Raw genomic sequence first — 17760 nt, 5'->3', positions numbered from 1 at the left:
TGCTTTTATAACAATCTATCACACAATCCCAAATATTCAAGGTCAATATTAAGCTATTAATCCTATTGATGTTAATAGCAGCTCAACAATACACAGGCCTGCAGTCAATTCAATATTGGATTTTTAATTGCTGTGAGTTGACTACAGGCAATGTGCACACTCCTGGCATCCCCCCCCACCCTCCCCCTTTCTCCTGTTAAGTCAGCTAATAATAAATGTTTAACATATGTTGTGAAGCCACATCTTCCTTGTGCCACAGCTCACATTAAATGAATCATTCATGGTGTCGTTGCCACCTCACTCGGTTTCAGTAAAACAACAGAGGGTCTCTCTCTTAGTCTTTGATTGGTGCCAGTCATCATGACCTAATATTTCCTATCAGTGGGAATCATCTGAAACCATGATGTAATGTATGTGTAAAACAAAAAAACCTGTTTCTTGGTTTTGCCAGTGGAGGGCAGGAGAGCCTCATTTTTGGGCCATGTTTATTGGGATGTATCTGCCCACAGTGTGCTTAAATAACTTAAAACTCATTTTGTTTAATGAATTTCACTTTTAAATCAAATAGATTTCCACATGTTGTAACACAAAAGGTACACAGCGGAGAAGAGTGGGCCTATAAAATATTTCAGGAAGATAGGAGCAAAACAAAGCACTAATTAATTAAATTACTTTAAGGCAGCATTAATCTCTTAATTACAACTTAATGTTTTTGCATGTCTTAGTTTACTGGCCATGAAAAATATATCATCACTGATCATTATGTAACAACAATATTATATATGTGAACCATTTCATTTGTTGTTGCAGCTGACCCTATCAAGGTTTGACTGCACTAATCTTCCACTAGGGGGCAGTGTTGCCCTGTGATTAGGAACAGCAAATATGGAAACTTGGGCCGCTGTAGCATCTTTTCCACTTTTAAATGTGTAGTTGATTTTCATGGCAACGTCATGCATGTTGATACATCTTTGGACTGCTTTGATCTCAGTATACTTGAGTGGACGATCAGCTGGTCCACGACACACAGAGCCGGAGGGTTGTTTCACTCTCGCCGAGTGATAACCGCCATTCATCTGCACAGTGTGTCCCAACTGATAAAGTCCTGCTCTCTTTAATGGCTGCTGATGAATAGTTCACACAGGGCCTTGTTTGACCCGTGATTAATTCCTTTTACGATTGTGGTGATTTATGTTCCCACTCGTCCTCTGCTGAACGAGCAAAAGGCCACTTAATGGTTTTAAAAACTGGCCAGGTGGAGTGGTTTGTGCCCTAAAAGGCTATTGAAGAGTCCATCCAGCAGTTGATTGTGTTATTTATCTTTTGACCTTTCCAGTAAAAGTTGGGTGAGCACACGCACTTTTTCCATACTGACTTGCTTTGTAGTGGTATACTGAATATTAATACTTGGGCGCTGGCCAGAAAAATTACAGCCTTCATCTGTTTATGCCACTGAGCAACTCAGCAGCTGCTTGAGGGCTCCTCACCAGTAGCTGATGAGAGAGGACAGGAGTGTTTCTCATTCTATTTCAGTGCTGTCAGAGGACTGAGATCCAGCTGATCAAAGCCACGAGCAGATAACGATAAACAAGCTGAATGGAGAGTCTCAGCGTTTTGAGTGTTTTAGAGAGAAATGACGAAAGACAAGCTTTCAAAAAAGAAACGACCCTTAATAATAAACAGCAACCAATTAACTGCACCATCCAACCATCTGCTCCACAGGTTTATTCAGGGCTGAGAAGGCCACTGTTCACTGAGTCTGTTTATCATACATGTGCCTTGTTATCAATTGGTGAGATGCTTCATGTCTCTCAGTAATTGGATCCCAGTGTCTGTGTGTGTGTGAGAGAGCTACAGAGACAAAATATGTGTGTATCTTTAGACAAGCAGCACTGTTCTGCATTCACAGAACTGTACGAGTCATAACTCGTGGACCCTGAGTGACAGGTCAGAGCGCAGGTGCAACTACGAGACATACTTTGAAACAAATATAATGCGATTCAGATTTTATATTCAGCTTCTGAATAGATGTACTTTCTCTTCGGAATTCTTTCTTATAGGAACATATATATTTATATAAACATGGACTGTTTAGGGGAATAATTAATGAATAAATGAATGAATTATGAATACATTTAAATAAGAAAGGATGGGAGAACGTAAGAATGGAAGAAAGAAGCAAACAAAACTAGGAACAAACAGCAGAGGGAAGGTGGTAGAGAAGGAAAAGCAAAAAAGCAAGACAGAGAAAGGAAAAACAAGAATCCACATGGGCTGTGCAGACTATCTGGGGACACTTGGGATTTGAGGAGAAGACTCCTTTTTTTTTTTTTTCACTCACTTTTGTGACACGTAATTGAAAGCATTGTGTGTGTGCATGTGTGTACATGAATAAGATAAATAAAAACCTGCCGAAAGAGCATTATAGTACATAAATACATTATAGTAAAACATCTTATTTCTATGTTTGTGATTTTTCAATGATTCTACTTCTACTGAGTGTGTCAGAGAAGCTCGGGGAAAAAAGAAATGAATCATGTTGTGCCTGAGAGGGTGTGTGAGTCTCCATTAGCCCACATTCCTACATGTGCTGTAAACACTAGGCACAGGTTAACACAGTTTAAAGTTATAAATAGGTTCCATTATTCAGAAATTATCCTTCAGTGTGTCAATGCAAAACTAAAGAAGGAACCCTGGAACCCTTTATTTTTGTCTATTTTCTAATTTCCACTTTATATAAACCAACTATCCCTCCCCACAGAGACATGGCTATTTTCAGAGGACGCTCTATCGCTTCCCTCTCATATACAGTCAGCTTTATGATGGGAAAACTTCCAACTTCTCAAAGACTGTAAGACAACAATTCCGTCTCATTTCCAAATATGGTCACAAGAACTCATTTCTGTCATACACTTGGAGAAACAACTTGAAATATCCGTCCGTATGGAAAAAAACTAGAAGAGGTGTGTTTTCTTATTCATCTTTGTTGTTGATTTATTTCTGATGGGTATATTTTTTAATTTAACTTTTGTATGAAATGTGTCCCTTTGTTTCATTGTTTGCTGATCTGACTAAGCTGTATATTAAAAACAATAATAAAAAAAAAATGACGGTAACACAATGTGAAAATCAGGACCCACAATCTCAATTAGTTTATTCTAAAAAGAGTTTTCATCACGTTCCATACCACGTCTTCATATCTGTAAAGCAGATAAATATGTTACAGTTTCCCTTTTTGCATTTCATTCTGACAAAGTAAGCCAAAAGTGTCAATATTTACAGTACATCAGGTAATCCAAAAATAATACAAGGCGTTTTCTCCCTTTTAACAGTCAATTACTTACATTACCCAAAGACTCCTTGTCAAAGGAAAGGTGGAGGGATGCTTTTAGTTTGTTGTTTTCTTTATTCATTTATGTCTTGTATTTATTTCTGTGACTTAAACCTCTTCATCATACGTAGCTGTCTGCTGCTGTCAGTCACACTGTCGCGATCTTGCGTCTGGGTTGCTGTCATGGTGTCTTGATTTCTGAGCATTTGAAATCACAGTGTCACACCAGGGACAGAGAGTGGGTAGAATACAACAGAGGCTTGTCCTTTTTTCTTAGTATTTGTGTACGACAGATGACATACAGCATACAGTAGCACACAGAAGCTATGAGGCTGGCAAATGCTGCCACTGTAACAGGCTAAATGTATATTTCCCCTCAGTAGACACTCATACTTGCATTTCAGACCCTTAAAAATGATTTGTTAATACGTATTTATCCCATACAGTTCTACTCCTCTCCACCTTTTATCATTTAAATTATTGCTTTGATAAGCAGTCAGTGATTATCACATTAACTCTGTGTCCTCGGAATCCACTCTTAATAAAAGACTAAGGTACTGTTACAGTATACGCAGATTTACAGTTATTCTACAACGCTCATACTGTTTATATATTTCTAATTTCTCACTGACATACTGTTGATCAGTCACAATACAAAAAGACTGATTGTTGGAATGACATTCGCGTTATTGTGGATGCTCCAAACCTACAATTCCAAAATCAAAAGTCCTGAGAGGAAAATGCAGTGTGACCCATGGGTGAGGAATTGATTAGAAATTGTATCGTTATTAGTCAAATGCATTTAAGACGAGCTCTAATTCCCTGTAATTCCCTGTGAACAGACTCGTGGCGTTGCGTGTCTTAAGTTTCCACCACAAGTTTTCAGCATCACTGGGTCCAAAGGTTAAGGTGATGTGAAAACATGCCAAAGAGTTATTCATGTAATGAAGTTTGCTGAAAGAGGGAGGAACAACTGTGAGACAAAAAACTGCTTGTGCACATGTAAAGCATATGTCAAAAATAAACCCAAGTGTGGTTTTTCACGAGGTTCTGTCGAAATTGGCCACTCGGTCTGATCCGAGTGAAAAAAGAAACCAAAAGGAGATTTGCTGCGATCAACCATATACCAGTGGCAGGCCTACATCATCACTAGTGTTGTGAATATTACATCTTATCACTATGTTACAGTGGGTACCCGTGCCTTCAGCGGGGCTTTGTCTCTGTCTCAGTGTCTGTAAACCACATTGGCCGTGTTGAATGAGAATCCTCCAGACTGGCTGGCATGTAGTCTATAGGCTCGTCCTCCTTTCACTCGTTGATTCCCCGCTCACATATCTGAAGACAGCAGCTCTTCCATGGCTCCTAGAGATGTATTGTGACAGGGGATGAGGGAAAGGGCTGCCAAATGGATCCAGGGACGAGCTAAGAGAAGTTTCCAAAAGAGGCTGCAGAGGGAGAGAGGGAAGAGAAGGGAGGGGAGGGGGATACATAATTAGGATTCCCATGGATAGAAAAAGCAGAGGTTAAAGAGCAGAAATGCTCTCACATTATCTCCTGTTGTAAGTCTGCCCGTCTCTGCCTTGGAAACATATTAGTCTCATCTAAAGAGCCTTTTTGAAGCACAAGTATGGTGCTCATAACCCTCCTGAATCTGTATGTGACACCTTACTCTCCCAGACTCTACTGAATTATCAAGTGTGGCTGGCCCCTCTTCGTGTAACCCGCAGCCCTCAATCACAGAGTACCAACCTCTTTAACAACCAATAATTTACTATGGAACACTGGTTGACTGGATAAATGAGAGAATAATGGTAGTGCTTGAAGATTGCTGCAATGTTGCTAATGCAGGTAGACAGAAGGACACTAAAATAGTGACATACAAAGAGAAAACATGAAAATATCTTATGGTGTTTACAGACGGATTCTAGTCTACAGTACAGGACAGGTGTACAGCTTGATTTATAATATACACAAAGAACATATAATATAGCTTTACAACAAAAGGAAGAAATTATGGCATTAAGCTAATCAGCTGGTAATAATAAGCCTTTTTCTCAACGTCATTATCTATTTTTCTCTCTCTCGAAACAACAGATGCGACCAGGTGGTTTCCCTGACAACTAGCCAGTTTGTTCCATCCTGAAATGACACCAAGTGTCATTGGGAAGGCAGACTTTCCTCTCCCAGACTGTTGGCATTTCAGCTCTAAGCCCCCCTCTCCTGATAGCCGAGGAAGACGCGCCACCTGTCTCTAGACACAGACAGATGTAACGTGGCACTGGAGTGAACCTGAACTAGGAAACGATAGACAGAGAGAGGCAGAAGGATGGAGAGGCATTGATATGACTTGAGGCTTGCACAGACACTGAGAAAACCACTTCTCTGATAGAAATCCTTTTAAATGAGCTCCCAATGGAGTCGTCAGAGCCTAGGTGCAGCAAAGGAGAAGAGGCGGAAGCGAAGAGGAGGGGGGGGGGGGCAGCAACTGGGCAAAATTTGTGCTGAGGAGAACTGACATGTTCCTCCTTTTCCTCTGTCTGTCACGCACAGAGTTTCATTCATATTCTAATTCAGAGCTACAGTGGAGCTCTGCGTAAAGACCTGCAAGGATGGGCAGCATCACAGAAGCGTTTCAGTGGAATGAGGTTAGCAAGAGAGTCTCCCACGGCAACCAAGGTGCTGCCGACAACACATCTTTTGAGGTGGCGTAAGGGTCAAGGCTTGCATTGGGGTTATTCACAACTTTATCCTGTTTCAGCTAATTACAGCTGAGAGTCTGAAACATGGCAGATGGCTACACGCAAAGGCATAGACCGACTTTGATGAAAATTTTATGTGTTGAGAAGTAAGGAGGGACTGACAATTTATTATAAAGATATACCAACAACCAAGAAGGAGGGCAGATCCCCCACTGGGCTTTGATCTGAATCCTCCCTCCCAAAGCTTTCCAGATGTTACAGCAACCCCTGCACGGTTCACACTACCCTGAGAGAGCTGTGGCTCTGGGCTGTGGAAGACATCTCCTTACCTTTCACTGACTGACTGATATAACACAGCCTCGCCTGCTAAAAATACATGAAATACTGTAAGTGTCTAGAAAATACAAATACAATTTTGACGCACAAAAGGAAATAGCTTTCCCAACCATGAAAGGGTTATGTGCAAGAGAAAACATAAGCAATAGTCAAGGTTGAAGTGGTTGAGGGGCCTACAGTATGTACATTTGCATCCAACTTTGATGCTCTGATTTGAATTGCGACACTGCATTATTTTTCAACTGCAACTTCAAAATTCGACAAAGTTTTGTTTTTTTATAACAATGACCTGAAACTTTGCCCTTAAAAGTGATTCTAATGCAAAAATGTTTTCCGTTTCAAACACTCACTCCCTATAGACTCAAAAGGTGACTGTTGTTGGAGTTAGAATTTATTCCGAAAGTAAGTTAAACTGCATCCCAGTATTGACATTTTTTTCCAAAGATATTACAGTGACTATGCTCCGTGAAGGATTAATATGAGGAATAAGTAACTACTCTCTTCACTCACCATTTCTATTAAGATCTAAAAATGGCATGTCCAATTTGTGATAGTCACATTATCCCTCAGTTGTGGAGGCACTTCATTTCCCTCTATACTGTCTACAACAAATAAGCCTTGATTCAGAGTTTGTGCTCATTTCATAAAATTGTTTGCTGTATGCTGTCTCCCATTCTTCAAATGCACAAAACATCGGATAGTGTCATATGCCATGCTGTGTGTTGTGTAAAACATAAAATTCGTAAAAGCGTGGTTCCATTCATGTACTGAATGGTAGTTTAAAAGAAATAGAAAAGCCAGGGAGAAATATCCAGCAGACAAACGTCCTCAGAAGTGATCTGATAAAATAAATGTACAAAACGTCTCTGTTCACTGAGGAAGAAAAGAAAAGTGGCACTTAGCTGTTACAGAGAACAAAACACATTTAAGTTAACCTTAAAGGTCATGATTTAGTATTGCACTTCCATAAAGTCGGTGGACGTGTGAGAGACGAGAGAAGCTTCAGAAAATGCTGGATTTTACAGTTCCCACACAATGGAATCTTTCCCTTTCCACATCTCCAGTTTGCAATGCAGGTTTTCTGTCAAATATTTTAAGTCTCAATCCTAATGACAGAAAACTCAGAGGACATCATGAGGCTTATTTTGTCAAACTTTAGAAATCTCCCTCCAGAGTCATGTCAGACATTATACAACAGTTTCGACAAGCTGAGTAGTCATGATCTTTATGTATAAAATCAGTGGAGTGCCCCTTTAACACAAATTTAATTCTCTTGTTAAATCCGTCTCCTAAAATCATTCCATTTAATAATCAAAACATCAGTAAAACACAGAGATCAATTACTCAGTACACCTTTCCAGCACATTTTCTACGGAGTCCATGCAAGAAACAGACACATGCTTTTTTTAGAACTCTACTCTCATTTTTTCCTTGGTTATTGTGTGGAGAACAACATTTTCAACAATAATTTGCAACAGAAGCAATGTGATTCTATGTTGAGTGTGAAATGCTATTATAGCGCTTTGAGCAAGTGAGCCTGCTACAGACAGATTACCATGGAGCGGAAAGTAGGGCCCCACAGCCAGGGAACGAAAGAGCTATCAGACCAAGCTCTCGTTCACTATCCATGTTCCTTCATTAACCTCTTTACCCATCTCATTTCTTTATCTCCACGATCTGTCGATTTCATCCCCTGTATATTCCCCCTATCTTCTAACATCTAACCTTCAATCTCAGCTCTGCGCCCTTTTGTTCTTATTGCCCCGCTATTCTTCCTTTTCTTCTCTCTCCATTTTCAAATCTTATCCTTCAGGTGTTTCTGTGTTCTTTTTTTTATCCTTTTAATTTGTAATTTATTTATAAAAGGAATTGGAGACACTGAGAGAGCACTTATTGCTTGTAAAGGTTTAAGAAATCACTAACGAGAGCATTTCACAAAGCTCTTGATACAAATACTCTAGGCTTGTCAGGGTTGTGTTAAATCGTGCTATCATGGCTCCGACCAAAAAAATCACATTTGAGCTTATTCGTATTTTCATCCTCTTTTCAACATTTATTGTGAGATCAATATTTAATTTTTGGTAAATCCATTGGAGATGAATCAGACCTGACAGGCGGTATGACACAAGGCTTCACTAAATCACACCAGAATTGTAAGTGTATTGGGAGAATCGCTCAGGGAGAATAGCTGTTAGGTTGAGTGGGGCACAGTGTGAACCAAGACAGCCTGCGCTCAGCTTCTTGAAGATGAGCTTGAGAGCAAATCCTGCAGGTGCATCGGCTGCTGTGCGAGAAGTCTGGCTCTTTCTTTCTCACCTCCAGCCCCCATCCTTCCATTCCACCATCACTGTGCCTCTCCACACATATATATCACCTACAATTTGATAGTCAAACATCAGAATATTTTCCCTCCTTCCCATACCAGTGTGTGAGTGCAAGAGTCTAGTAGCTCTGTGAGGCTGCACATGCTCACAAAGCCAATGTCCACTACTATTCACCCTGTGGAGAACATTTATGTATGCACCAAATTCAATGGCAATCCATCCAAAATGTGAGACATTTCACTCAAAACCACAAACTTGCATGAGCTGTTTAGAAAAAAAAATGTGTTAGAGTCATTCATTTTGTATAGATGTCATTCATTTAAGTTGTTAGAAAGTAAAGTTTGAGATGGAGACACTTGGGTCAGCCTGATGGTTGCGTGAAAAGTGTCAGTTGTCATCTCTACATATTGACAGGAGTGACATTTTATGGAGCAGTTTTTTTTAATGTTCCGGTCCACACTCAGACCTTCATCACCTCTGGCCTCATCTATCACCTTATCACCATCTCATCACACATCTCATTTCATTGTCAGCAGTGAAACCGCTATTATCACCCCTTCAGACGCCTCCCACACTGTCCTACCTTTATCACCTCTGAATACCCTCCAACCCTGTGAACCCCAGGTGTTTTATGAGGCCACCAAATTAGCTTGCCCTTATAGCTTAGAGTCAGTGCCTGCTGAACTGGCAAATTACATTTGCATTACTCTATTAATAGAAGTGTCCAACAGCAATTTAATTATTTCTCCTTACCAGTCAATTGCATTCCATCTTTCATTTTAATTTAATTCAATTCAACATGCTCGATTGGCATGTATGTAATAAAAAACAATTCACGCTAAGTGAGGAATGAGATAAAATCATAAGAAAGAAATAATAAATTAGTGAGTTTGGGTGTCCTGGTAATCCACTGTGACATCCCTGGTTTGAGTATGGACAGGGACAAAAAAACAAATTTTTCCTTAATTTTATTTACTGTGAATATTGAATCAGAGGTGAGTTTTTGTAATATTTTTATAATCATATTAATATGTTTTAATTTGTAACAATCATATACACTTAATTGGCTACTTGTTTTTGTTTTAAAAAATTGGGGTTTTCTTCTCCCTGACACTTGGTCATTGTTCTATTAGCTCTCTCGCTGTTTTAACTGCATACTTTTCTAATGCAAGACAAGGCTGTTGAGCAAAGAGTAAAGTCTCTTTGAATATAGCTTGTGTTTGGTCTTTACTGTGCCCTTATCCTGTGAGATGTTTGAGTTTATATATATTATTATTATTTATAATAGTAATCTTTACTTTAAAAATAACAAATAACACATATCTAAGTTTTCTTACACCACCTAAATCAACAAGGCCTTGCAGCTTTGGTGACCCCTAGTGGGAGTCGGAACCCTGTTGGTTGGGAACCAGTGAACTAAAAAGTCAGTTCAAGAAGAGAAGTTTAGTTTACATAGCAGTGCTGATCTTCTGTTTCATCACCAGCTCAATGTAAAGATTGTTTGATTTGTGCCGCCCATAAGTTGTTATTTACCTGAATACAGAAATAAGATTTTGTGCTATTCAGTGACATCAGATTAATTTATTATATTTCAAATGCCACCTCACAGTCAGGAGTCAATTTATATGACTTGTTTATAGATCACAGGTTTGCAGACTCCTTATCTTTTATATCACATCTACCTCTCTCACACACTCACTTTTCATATTGCTGTGGGATTGTGGAGCTCTAACAGGATCTGTGGCTCAGATACGCAGTTGATGTGTCTACAAAGAACACATTCAGGTCCCAAAGGTGGGTCAAAAGACAGATTAAAATGGGCATCAAACCCAGAGTTATTTATATCATCTCTGCCAAGCACTTACCTCAAAGCAGACTGTAGTGAGAAGGAAAAGCAGGAAAAAAACAGTAACGGCATGATCAGAAAGTGAGAGTGAGCTTGTCAGATTGCAAAGCCCACTTCATTTACTTATTTGAATGTAGCTGGTGATTGTAAGAGCCCTTTCACCATCAGCTCATAATGATCAGTTGATGGAATAAACAACTTCACTGCTCTGCCTGAACTAACATAGTAGTCTTTTTTTGGTCAGACACACTTATGTCAAGAGAGACTGGACCATTTAAAGCAAATGGTTATGCAGTTACTTTTTTTTTCTTTTTGCAGAAAATATTCTGCTCTTCAAGATGCTCCATAAATAATAGGAAACAGGTAAAACCTCCAGACATTTTCAGCTCTTTGTTTGAGTACTGAATTACTAGGGAGCATACTGGAAAGAGCTAAAGCAACAAGCATGGTGCAATTCCCTGCAAGTGCTGCAGATCCCCTCTCATTCGAGACATGAGCTTAGCCAGGATGCTGCTGCTGAATGTAGGTCATGATCTTAAAGATTAGGGTGCCCAAAGGAAAACCTGAAGGTGTTCAGTGCATTTGGCCCGCAATACAAAACCATGAAAAATGAAAACATTAAATATGCCTTTCTTACAGTCTAATAACATTAGAGTTAAAACAATCTATTTGCAACACATGAACTTGGGGGCTACTTCCGATCGATAGTTACCTATCCAGGTACCTACAGGGAACATTCCGTTGCAAAACTGGAAGATTTAAACAATCTCCACTTTTGAAATCCAGTTCTAGAGAAAGGAAATTGTTTCACTTTGATGACTCGTAGCCATCAATGAACACAGAAAAACAAGCACCGCAGCAGCCAAAACAGGCTTGCAAGACAGCGTCAAACTGCTGAATACAGGTCACTGAGGCAGTTTATTGATGGCTGAATAATGAAAGTGTTTACTGAAGCCATCATTCAGAGGCAGGGCAGCAAATCAAGAGCCCCCATCAATAAAACCACACAGAGCCACAAAAAAATTGCACTTGGATGTCCAACTCCACGTATGTCACAGCGGGCATGCATGGTCTCAGACCGCCTCCTTACAATTTAGCCAAACCCAACTGCTTTCCACTTGTTTGTCACTTTCTATATCATTCCCCCTCTCACAAAAACACAGTTACTCAAAGAGATACACAGAGACATGGTTTCTCACACACACTTGTTACTTACTTCTACTAAGGAGCTGCAGGTTACGGACCTCTTCTCTGACCTGCAGCTGGAGGACTTGTTGGAGGACCTCCTGCCTCAGCGTTTCCTGGACGATTCCCATCCTCTCAAGCTTCTCCCCATTCAAACGCAGCAACGCCCGTCCTGCAAAGAGGAGTAATTTAGAAAAATAGACATCTTTCCACACAATTATTATTACCAATTACAGAGCTGATTAATTTACCCCATGTATATTTGTCATTTCAGTGAACCAGATGGCAAAATACTTTCCTAAAGAACAGCCCACTGTGAAACAGCAGTTGGCAAACTGCCTTCAATTCGCTCTATACACTGGATGCAGGATTAAATTTACCTTGGGTGTTAACCTACAATACAGATGCAGTTGCATTCCAAATAGATTAAATTCCCTAGTGTTATTATAAAATATTTTCTCATCACCATTCATCCCCTCTTAATACTAATTCTGTATGTAAGGGCTACATGCACCCTACCATCCTCCTCCAAAAAATAAAAGTCTCCAGGATGAAAACACGGCCATTTCTTTAAAGGGGTTTGCACAGTCTTCCTATATGCATGTGGATTTCCTCCCATACTTCAAGCACTTGCATTTCAGACTTTCCAGACTTCTGTATGAATGTGAGGGCTAGCAGTATTTATTACAGGTTGTGAGAATGCGTTTATAATTGTGATGTTTGACACTTTCCGTGCAAATATTTATGCTGTAGATTCACTATCTCATTTCCAGGAGTAAGGTGTTTATTTCCTTGTTAGTACTGTAGCCTTCCAGTCAGTAGCAGTAAAAAGGCTGGCATGGGGAGGATTGCTCAGGCTGGCTGTTTCCTGTGGCTGAGTTTTACTACAGAGTTTAGCAGTTAACCCCGGGGACACACACATTTAACATACCATTACCCACAGTAAACAGCTTTTACAACCGAGTTGCACTCAGACAAACACAAAGGCAATATGAAAAAGTTGGACATGCATGTGCCTTAATAAAGGCACACACACACACACAAGTTACTATGGGTAAGGGAGCTATGTCCTTCAATGGTGCAGACAGAAGAGGAATCCATCATACCTGCAGCGGCTCTGTACGATGCCCAAATCATAATTAGACTCATTACTCATGCCGCTCACTCTCCATTTCATTCAGTTCATTCCCATTTCCTTCCACTGGACAACAGTACATCTTCTGTATCTCTATCTTTCTCTCTGTTTCAGTGCAGTATCTGTGCATTATGAATGTACTGCAGAGGAAAAGTCCTCCAAGTCATGTATGCATGTATGTACAGTATAAACGTACCTCATACACATATTAAACCATGTCTTTATCTCAGTTTAGATAACACAATCACTAAACCATGTTTGTTGTTCCTTTATTTATCCACAGCAGCTAATAAGCATGTCTGTCGGAAGAGCGCAACAAAAGAGATGAAAGAAGAAAACAGAACAAAGGAGAAGAAGAGAAAATCAGTAAATAAAAGGAGAATAACAGTCCTTGGTCCTTTGTCCCTTTTCTAAGCACATGAAATATAAATATCCTTAATAGAGAGTCAGTAGTCATATTTCATAAAACAGGCCATAGGGTGGGGAACAGATTTGTGTGATAGACTGAAGCAGAGCTGTTGTGATCCTCAGTGGACCCAGGCCTGGGTTAAGTGCCTCTAAAACCATCTGTAATAACTAATGAAACTTCCCCCTAAGCCATAGTATTCACCTCAAGCAATGCATCAGTCACTTGCCCATGTCCCCTAAAACCGATACATATGGTGTGTCGTCTGATCACATCATGAGACAAAAAGTGTTCATAGGCAGGGTGAAAAAACTTCTGTCATAGAGAAAAACAAGACTATTGTTGAATATGGTGATAACGGAGAGAGAGTCTCTCCTGCAAGGCATTCATAGTGTTGCATTCGGTTGTACATCTGAAAATTGACAGAAATAATTATGTAAAGAATGAAAAAAGAAAGCTTGAGAAAGACGTTCAAATCCTTCCAACTTCTAAGCTCCACACAGACAAAGTTACAGAAATTGTTGGACAAGCTCTTCAACCATCACACAAGCACTTCTGTTGATGTATACTGGCCCCTTAACACTTTCATATTCCACTAATAGAACCTTCCACCATCAGTTTATGAGGCTGGACTTCAGATAGACTAGACAGTCTTCCCATGATTTCAAATGTATGACTCAGTTGACTCATCTGCTGACCGATGCACTCTCACAAATCAAACTGCAGCTCTGTCTATTGCAATCTTCATTTTCTTCTTTTATGTAACTACTACTGCGCATATAGCTGCATGTACCCTCTGGAGGTAAACTAAAATAAGATTTCAGCTTGAAAAAATACATTTGCTAAAAGTATTGAACGTTTAGAAAATTCAGTATTGAATAATAGAATTGTATAGTACTTCAGGTAAAAGTAACATTTTTGGTTCTGATGACGGCACAGGTTTGTACTTTGACCAGTTTCCTCTGTCCACAGGGGCACAACATTGAGGAAACGCTTTTGTTCAAAAAGCTTTGTAGGCAGCAAACAGACTTCTGAACATTATATCAGAAAGCAGCAATAATTATGATAAACTCTTTGAGATATGCTATATAGCTCTCACTAGAGATATAGGCTAGCCAAATGAGGACAGAACTATCAGCCATGCCTTTTACAATCAAATGGGCTGGAACAAAACAGACAATAGCTACCTCTACTGTGGGCAAGGCTCCACTCCCTGGGAGACAAAACCATGACAAACCAGTTAGCTTTCATCATGGTTTAATGGATATGTGTATGTGTGTGCACATGTGGTTTAAAGGCACATTATTTACTTTTCCTCAGAGTCCAGGTGCTCTCTCTTTCTAGCACATAGAGTGGAACAACTCATTTTATGAGAGCACAACTATCTTGGGGATAGAGCAACAATAAGTTACCATTTATTTTGTGTGGTTTCAGTAATTTTCTTTTGTACACACATACACACACACTCACACACTTCTGCATGCACACACTCTTCAACCTCTTCACTCCATCTCCCCTACAGCCCTCTTGTGCGTGCTTGCCAACAGCAGTACCAGTACGTCCTAGAAAAACCACTGCCCTTGGTCTGTGTGTGCATGTGTGTGTGTGTATACAAATGAGACAAAGCAGATGAATGGAGCTCAAATCAATTCCCCTCAGACAGACTTAATGCAGCTCCTAATAATTGCCTGCAGATAGGGAAAGTAGTGCTGTCAAAGGGAGAAAAGAGACACAAAAACAAAAGCTGTTTCAATAGAGATCGCTTTTCTCAATTTGGCTTCAAAATAAATTGCTTATTAACAATGTCTGTCGGCAAATGGGAAGCAGTTCTGCCTTGGCTAGGACAATAATGACACTTAAAACTGTCTGAAAAGCAATCCAAGAGAGAGGAAGGTAAAGACTTCCTTATAAAAGAACAACCTTTAGATTAAACCTTTGATAGTAGACCAATTCAGTCCATGTTGCCACTGAAGGCCTATACTGTATTACATTTCTTTCAGCGTGTATATACAGTAACAATAAAGTAAGTATGTAGCCCTGTAGCCACATTTACTATTCACTTTATTTCTCTTTTAGTATATATATTGTATATACTGTATGTTCTTTCTTCACCTCCATCCTATCTGCCTCATCTGCAGTTCACTCTTGGTTTAAAATTGTGACCTACATTGGGATATATTACCTTTATAAGGAAAACAGAATATTACTGTGAGGTGTAAATTCCTGCATCAGCAACTAGAATGCAACCCAGTCAGCAAGACCACACCTGGAGATGGTCTAGCTTTGCTTTTTTGATCAGATATCATCCTGTAAATGCAACCTATACTGCTTGCCGTTACGAGAAAGTATCTGCACATGAGCTTAGGACAGCAGGTGACAGCATATTGACTTTCTGACAGCTGAAGTCTTCGAACCTGCTGACCTACAGCCAATTTGCAATTTCTTATCACAGTGGGGACAGAATGTAGACCAAAAAAAATGCACAGATTAAAAACACCTGGTGTGAATGCAAGGTGCATGATCATTATTCTGGGAACTCATCACATTAGAGATCATTATTGGTGAAAACAAGGCCCCTGTCACTAAATCACATGCCCACCATGGCACCATGTTCACTGCCAAGCAATTTACAATCTGCCAATACTGAGACTAATCTGAGCCATTACTACTCTACAGGAGTGGTGGAGGTTGTATTCAGATCCTTTACTTAAACCGATACTGTGTAACTTGTGAATGAAGAAATAGGATACTAATTCTTTCACAAATGAAAAGTTGCAGTCATAAGCAATAAAACACACTTTTGCTCAATTCAATTCACTCAGGGGTTTTGCTGCTACATCCTTACTTGGTCTCATAAGACATAGCTTATGGTGACTAATGTTAGCAGACTTTGGCTATACGGTGGTTGCCTTGTAATGACATCAGTGCTGTGTGCTGTGTAATATTACTAAGTTAGTTCTTTATGAATCTTCTTTATTTGATCACTGAAAATAAACACCACAGTGTAATAATGCATCCTCACAAATCAAAATTCTGCATTCAAAACATTCTGTAAAAGTACGTATTATGTTGAATACCCCCTTTCAGGTACAAACTACTACACTTATGATTTACTACTAATATAATGCTTCATCAGGCTCGCTTTTCAACTAGAAGAATCACAGGCGTGATACAGGGGACTTCATCACAAGCTGCACATACACTACTGTGAGGTGGAACAGAATTCAAATTACATTGCACACTTAGTCAGACTGGCTGCTTTTGACCAGCACCCACATTAATTATCTACATCTTATGTACCATTACTAGCAATATAAGAGATGAAAACAGACACAACAGTCATGATAACATGAATACAAGTGGGACAAAATATGAAAGCATGAATCTTTGCACACAATTAAGATGCAAGGAACACAGAAGAAGCTGCACTGATCTCCTCAGGCAGCTTGTTCCATTGTAATGGTGCCCTTACTAAGAGACTAAGAGAGATACAATTACTTTTGGGTCACTGAACTGAGATGACACAGAATCCATTTCTCTCCTTCTGTGTATGGAAAACACAGAGGATTTGTATGTAGAAGATGTATTGATGTGATTCTTTGATACTGACCTTATGTATCAACAACAAAAAGACATATTCACTCAACATTTGCACAAGAAAACACAGGGGCTAATAACCTAAGCAAAATGGAATCCAGCTGGACATTAGCAAGTGAATACATAAGGATAATTGGATCCCTCTCTCCCTTTTCTCTGTTTGAGAATACATAAATAAAAATGATCAGATCAGAGCTGCTGTAACTATGACGGCGGCAGCATTGTTAACCCTGAAGCCAGTGTGTATGTTTGTGCCTTTGTGTGTGTGTGTGTGCATGCAAATGTAAGTGAGTGGTGGCTGACCCTAAGGCACAGAACAGCAATCTGTTCTCTGTGAGGAACTAAAAAAGAAACTGTTCTACCGTCTGGTCTGTCAGGGCTGGGGATGTGTGCAGATAAATGAGTGTCTTTCGCCACATTTGTATGCACCTGCTCATGTGTGTCTATTGGTGTTGTGGTCTGTGTGTATATGCCCTTGCATGCATTTGGGTGGGCTTGCTAACAAATAAATGTGTGTGAATGTGGGTGGGGGTGTTGTTTGAACTTGAAATACGATAACCCACCATTTCCATTTTTCTTCCCGCAGCTTTCCCTTTCTTCTCCAAAAATAGGCTGCACTCCTTTCGTTACCTCACATGAATGCCTTTTAAATCTCCTTTGCAGAGATTTGGGTGTAAACCTGTTTCCAGTTGAAAAAGCTAAGCTGTGGAACCACAAACCTAAAAATAAAACTTATGTGACATTTGGTAAGCCTTTTATGGTATTGGTTTGCAATGTCTTAGTCTATGGAAGCATTGCTGCTGTGCTTATTAGAAGGAGCAGAAGTCAGTTAAAAAGGTTTGAGGATATGACCAAGCAACAAACTCTACAATTAATTACTATCACTATTAATAGTTGCAAA

At 39.7% G+C, this 17760-nt stretch overlaps 1 protein-coding gene across 1 annotated transcript in view; it reads right to left on the bottom strand.

Moving 5' to 3' along the window:
* Nucleotides 1-3142: 3142 nt before the first annotated feature.
* The window catches only part of samd10b (sterile alpha motif domain containing 10b), a 46929-nt gene continuing 32311 nt past the window's right edge, over nucleotides 3143-17760 (bottom strand). The window contains exons 4-5 of the mRNA XM_035656082.1: nucleotides 11753-11893; nucleotides 3143-4776 (exon numbers count right to left, since the gene is read on the bottom strand). Coding sequence (XP_035511975.1) covers nucleotides 4754-4776; nucleotides 11753-11893 — 164 coding nt within the window. The 3' untranslated portion in view covers nucleotides 3143-4753. The remainder of the gene's footprint in view (nucleotides 4777-11752; nucleotides 11894-17760) is intronic.

This window comes from Morone saxatilis, unplaced genomic scaffold (genome assembly GCF_004916995.1).
Source record: "Morone saxatilis isolate NCDOM2014 unplaced genomic scaffold, NCSU_SB_2.0 Contig15, whole genome shotgun sequence".
NCBI lineage: Eukaryota > Metazoa > Chordata > Actinopteri > Moronidae > Morone > Morone saxatilis.
The sequence above is the reverse complement of the archived record's forward strand: the minus strand, read 5'-3'. Positions and strand labels throughout refer to the sequence as shown.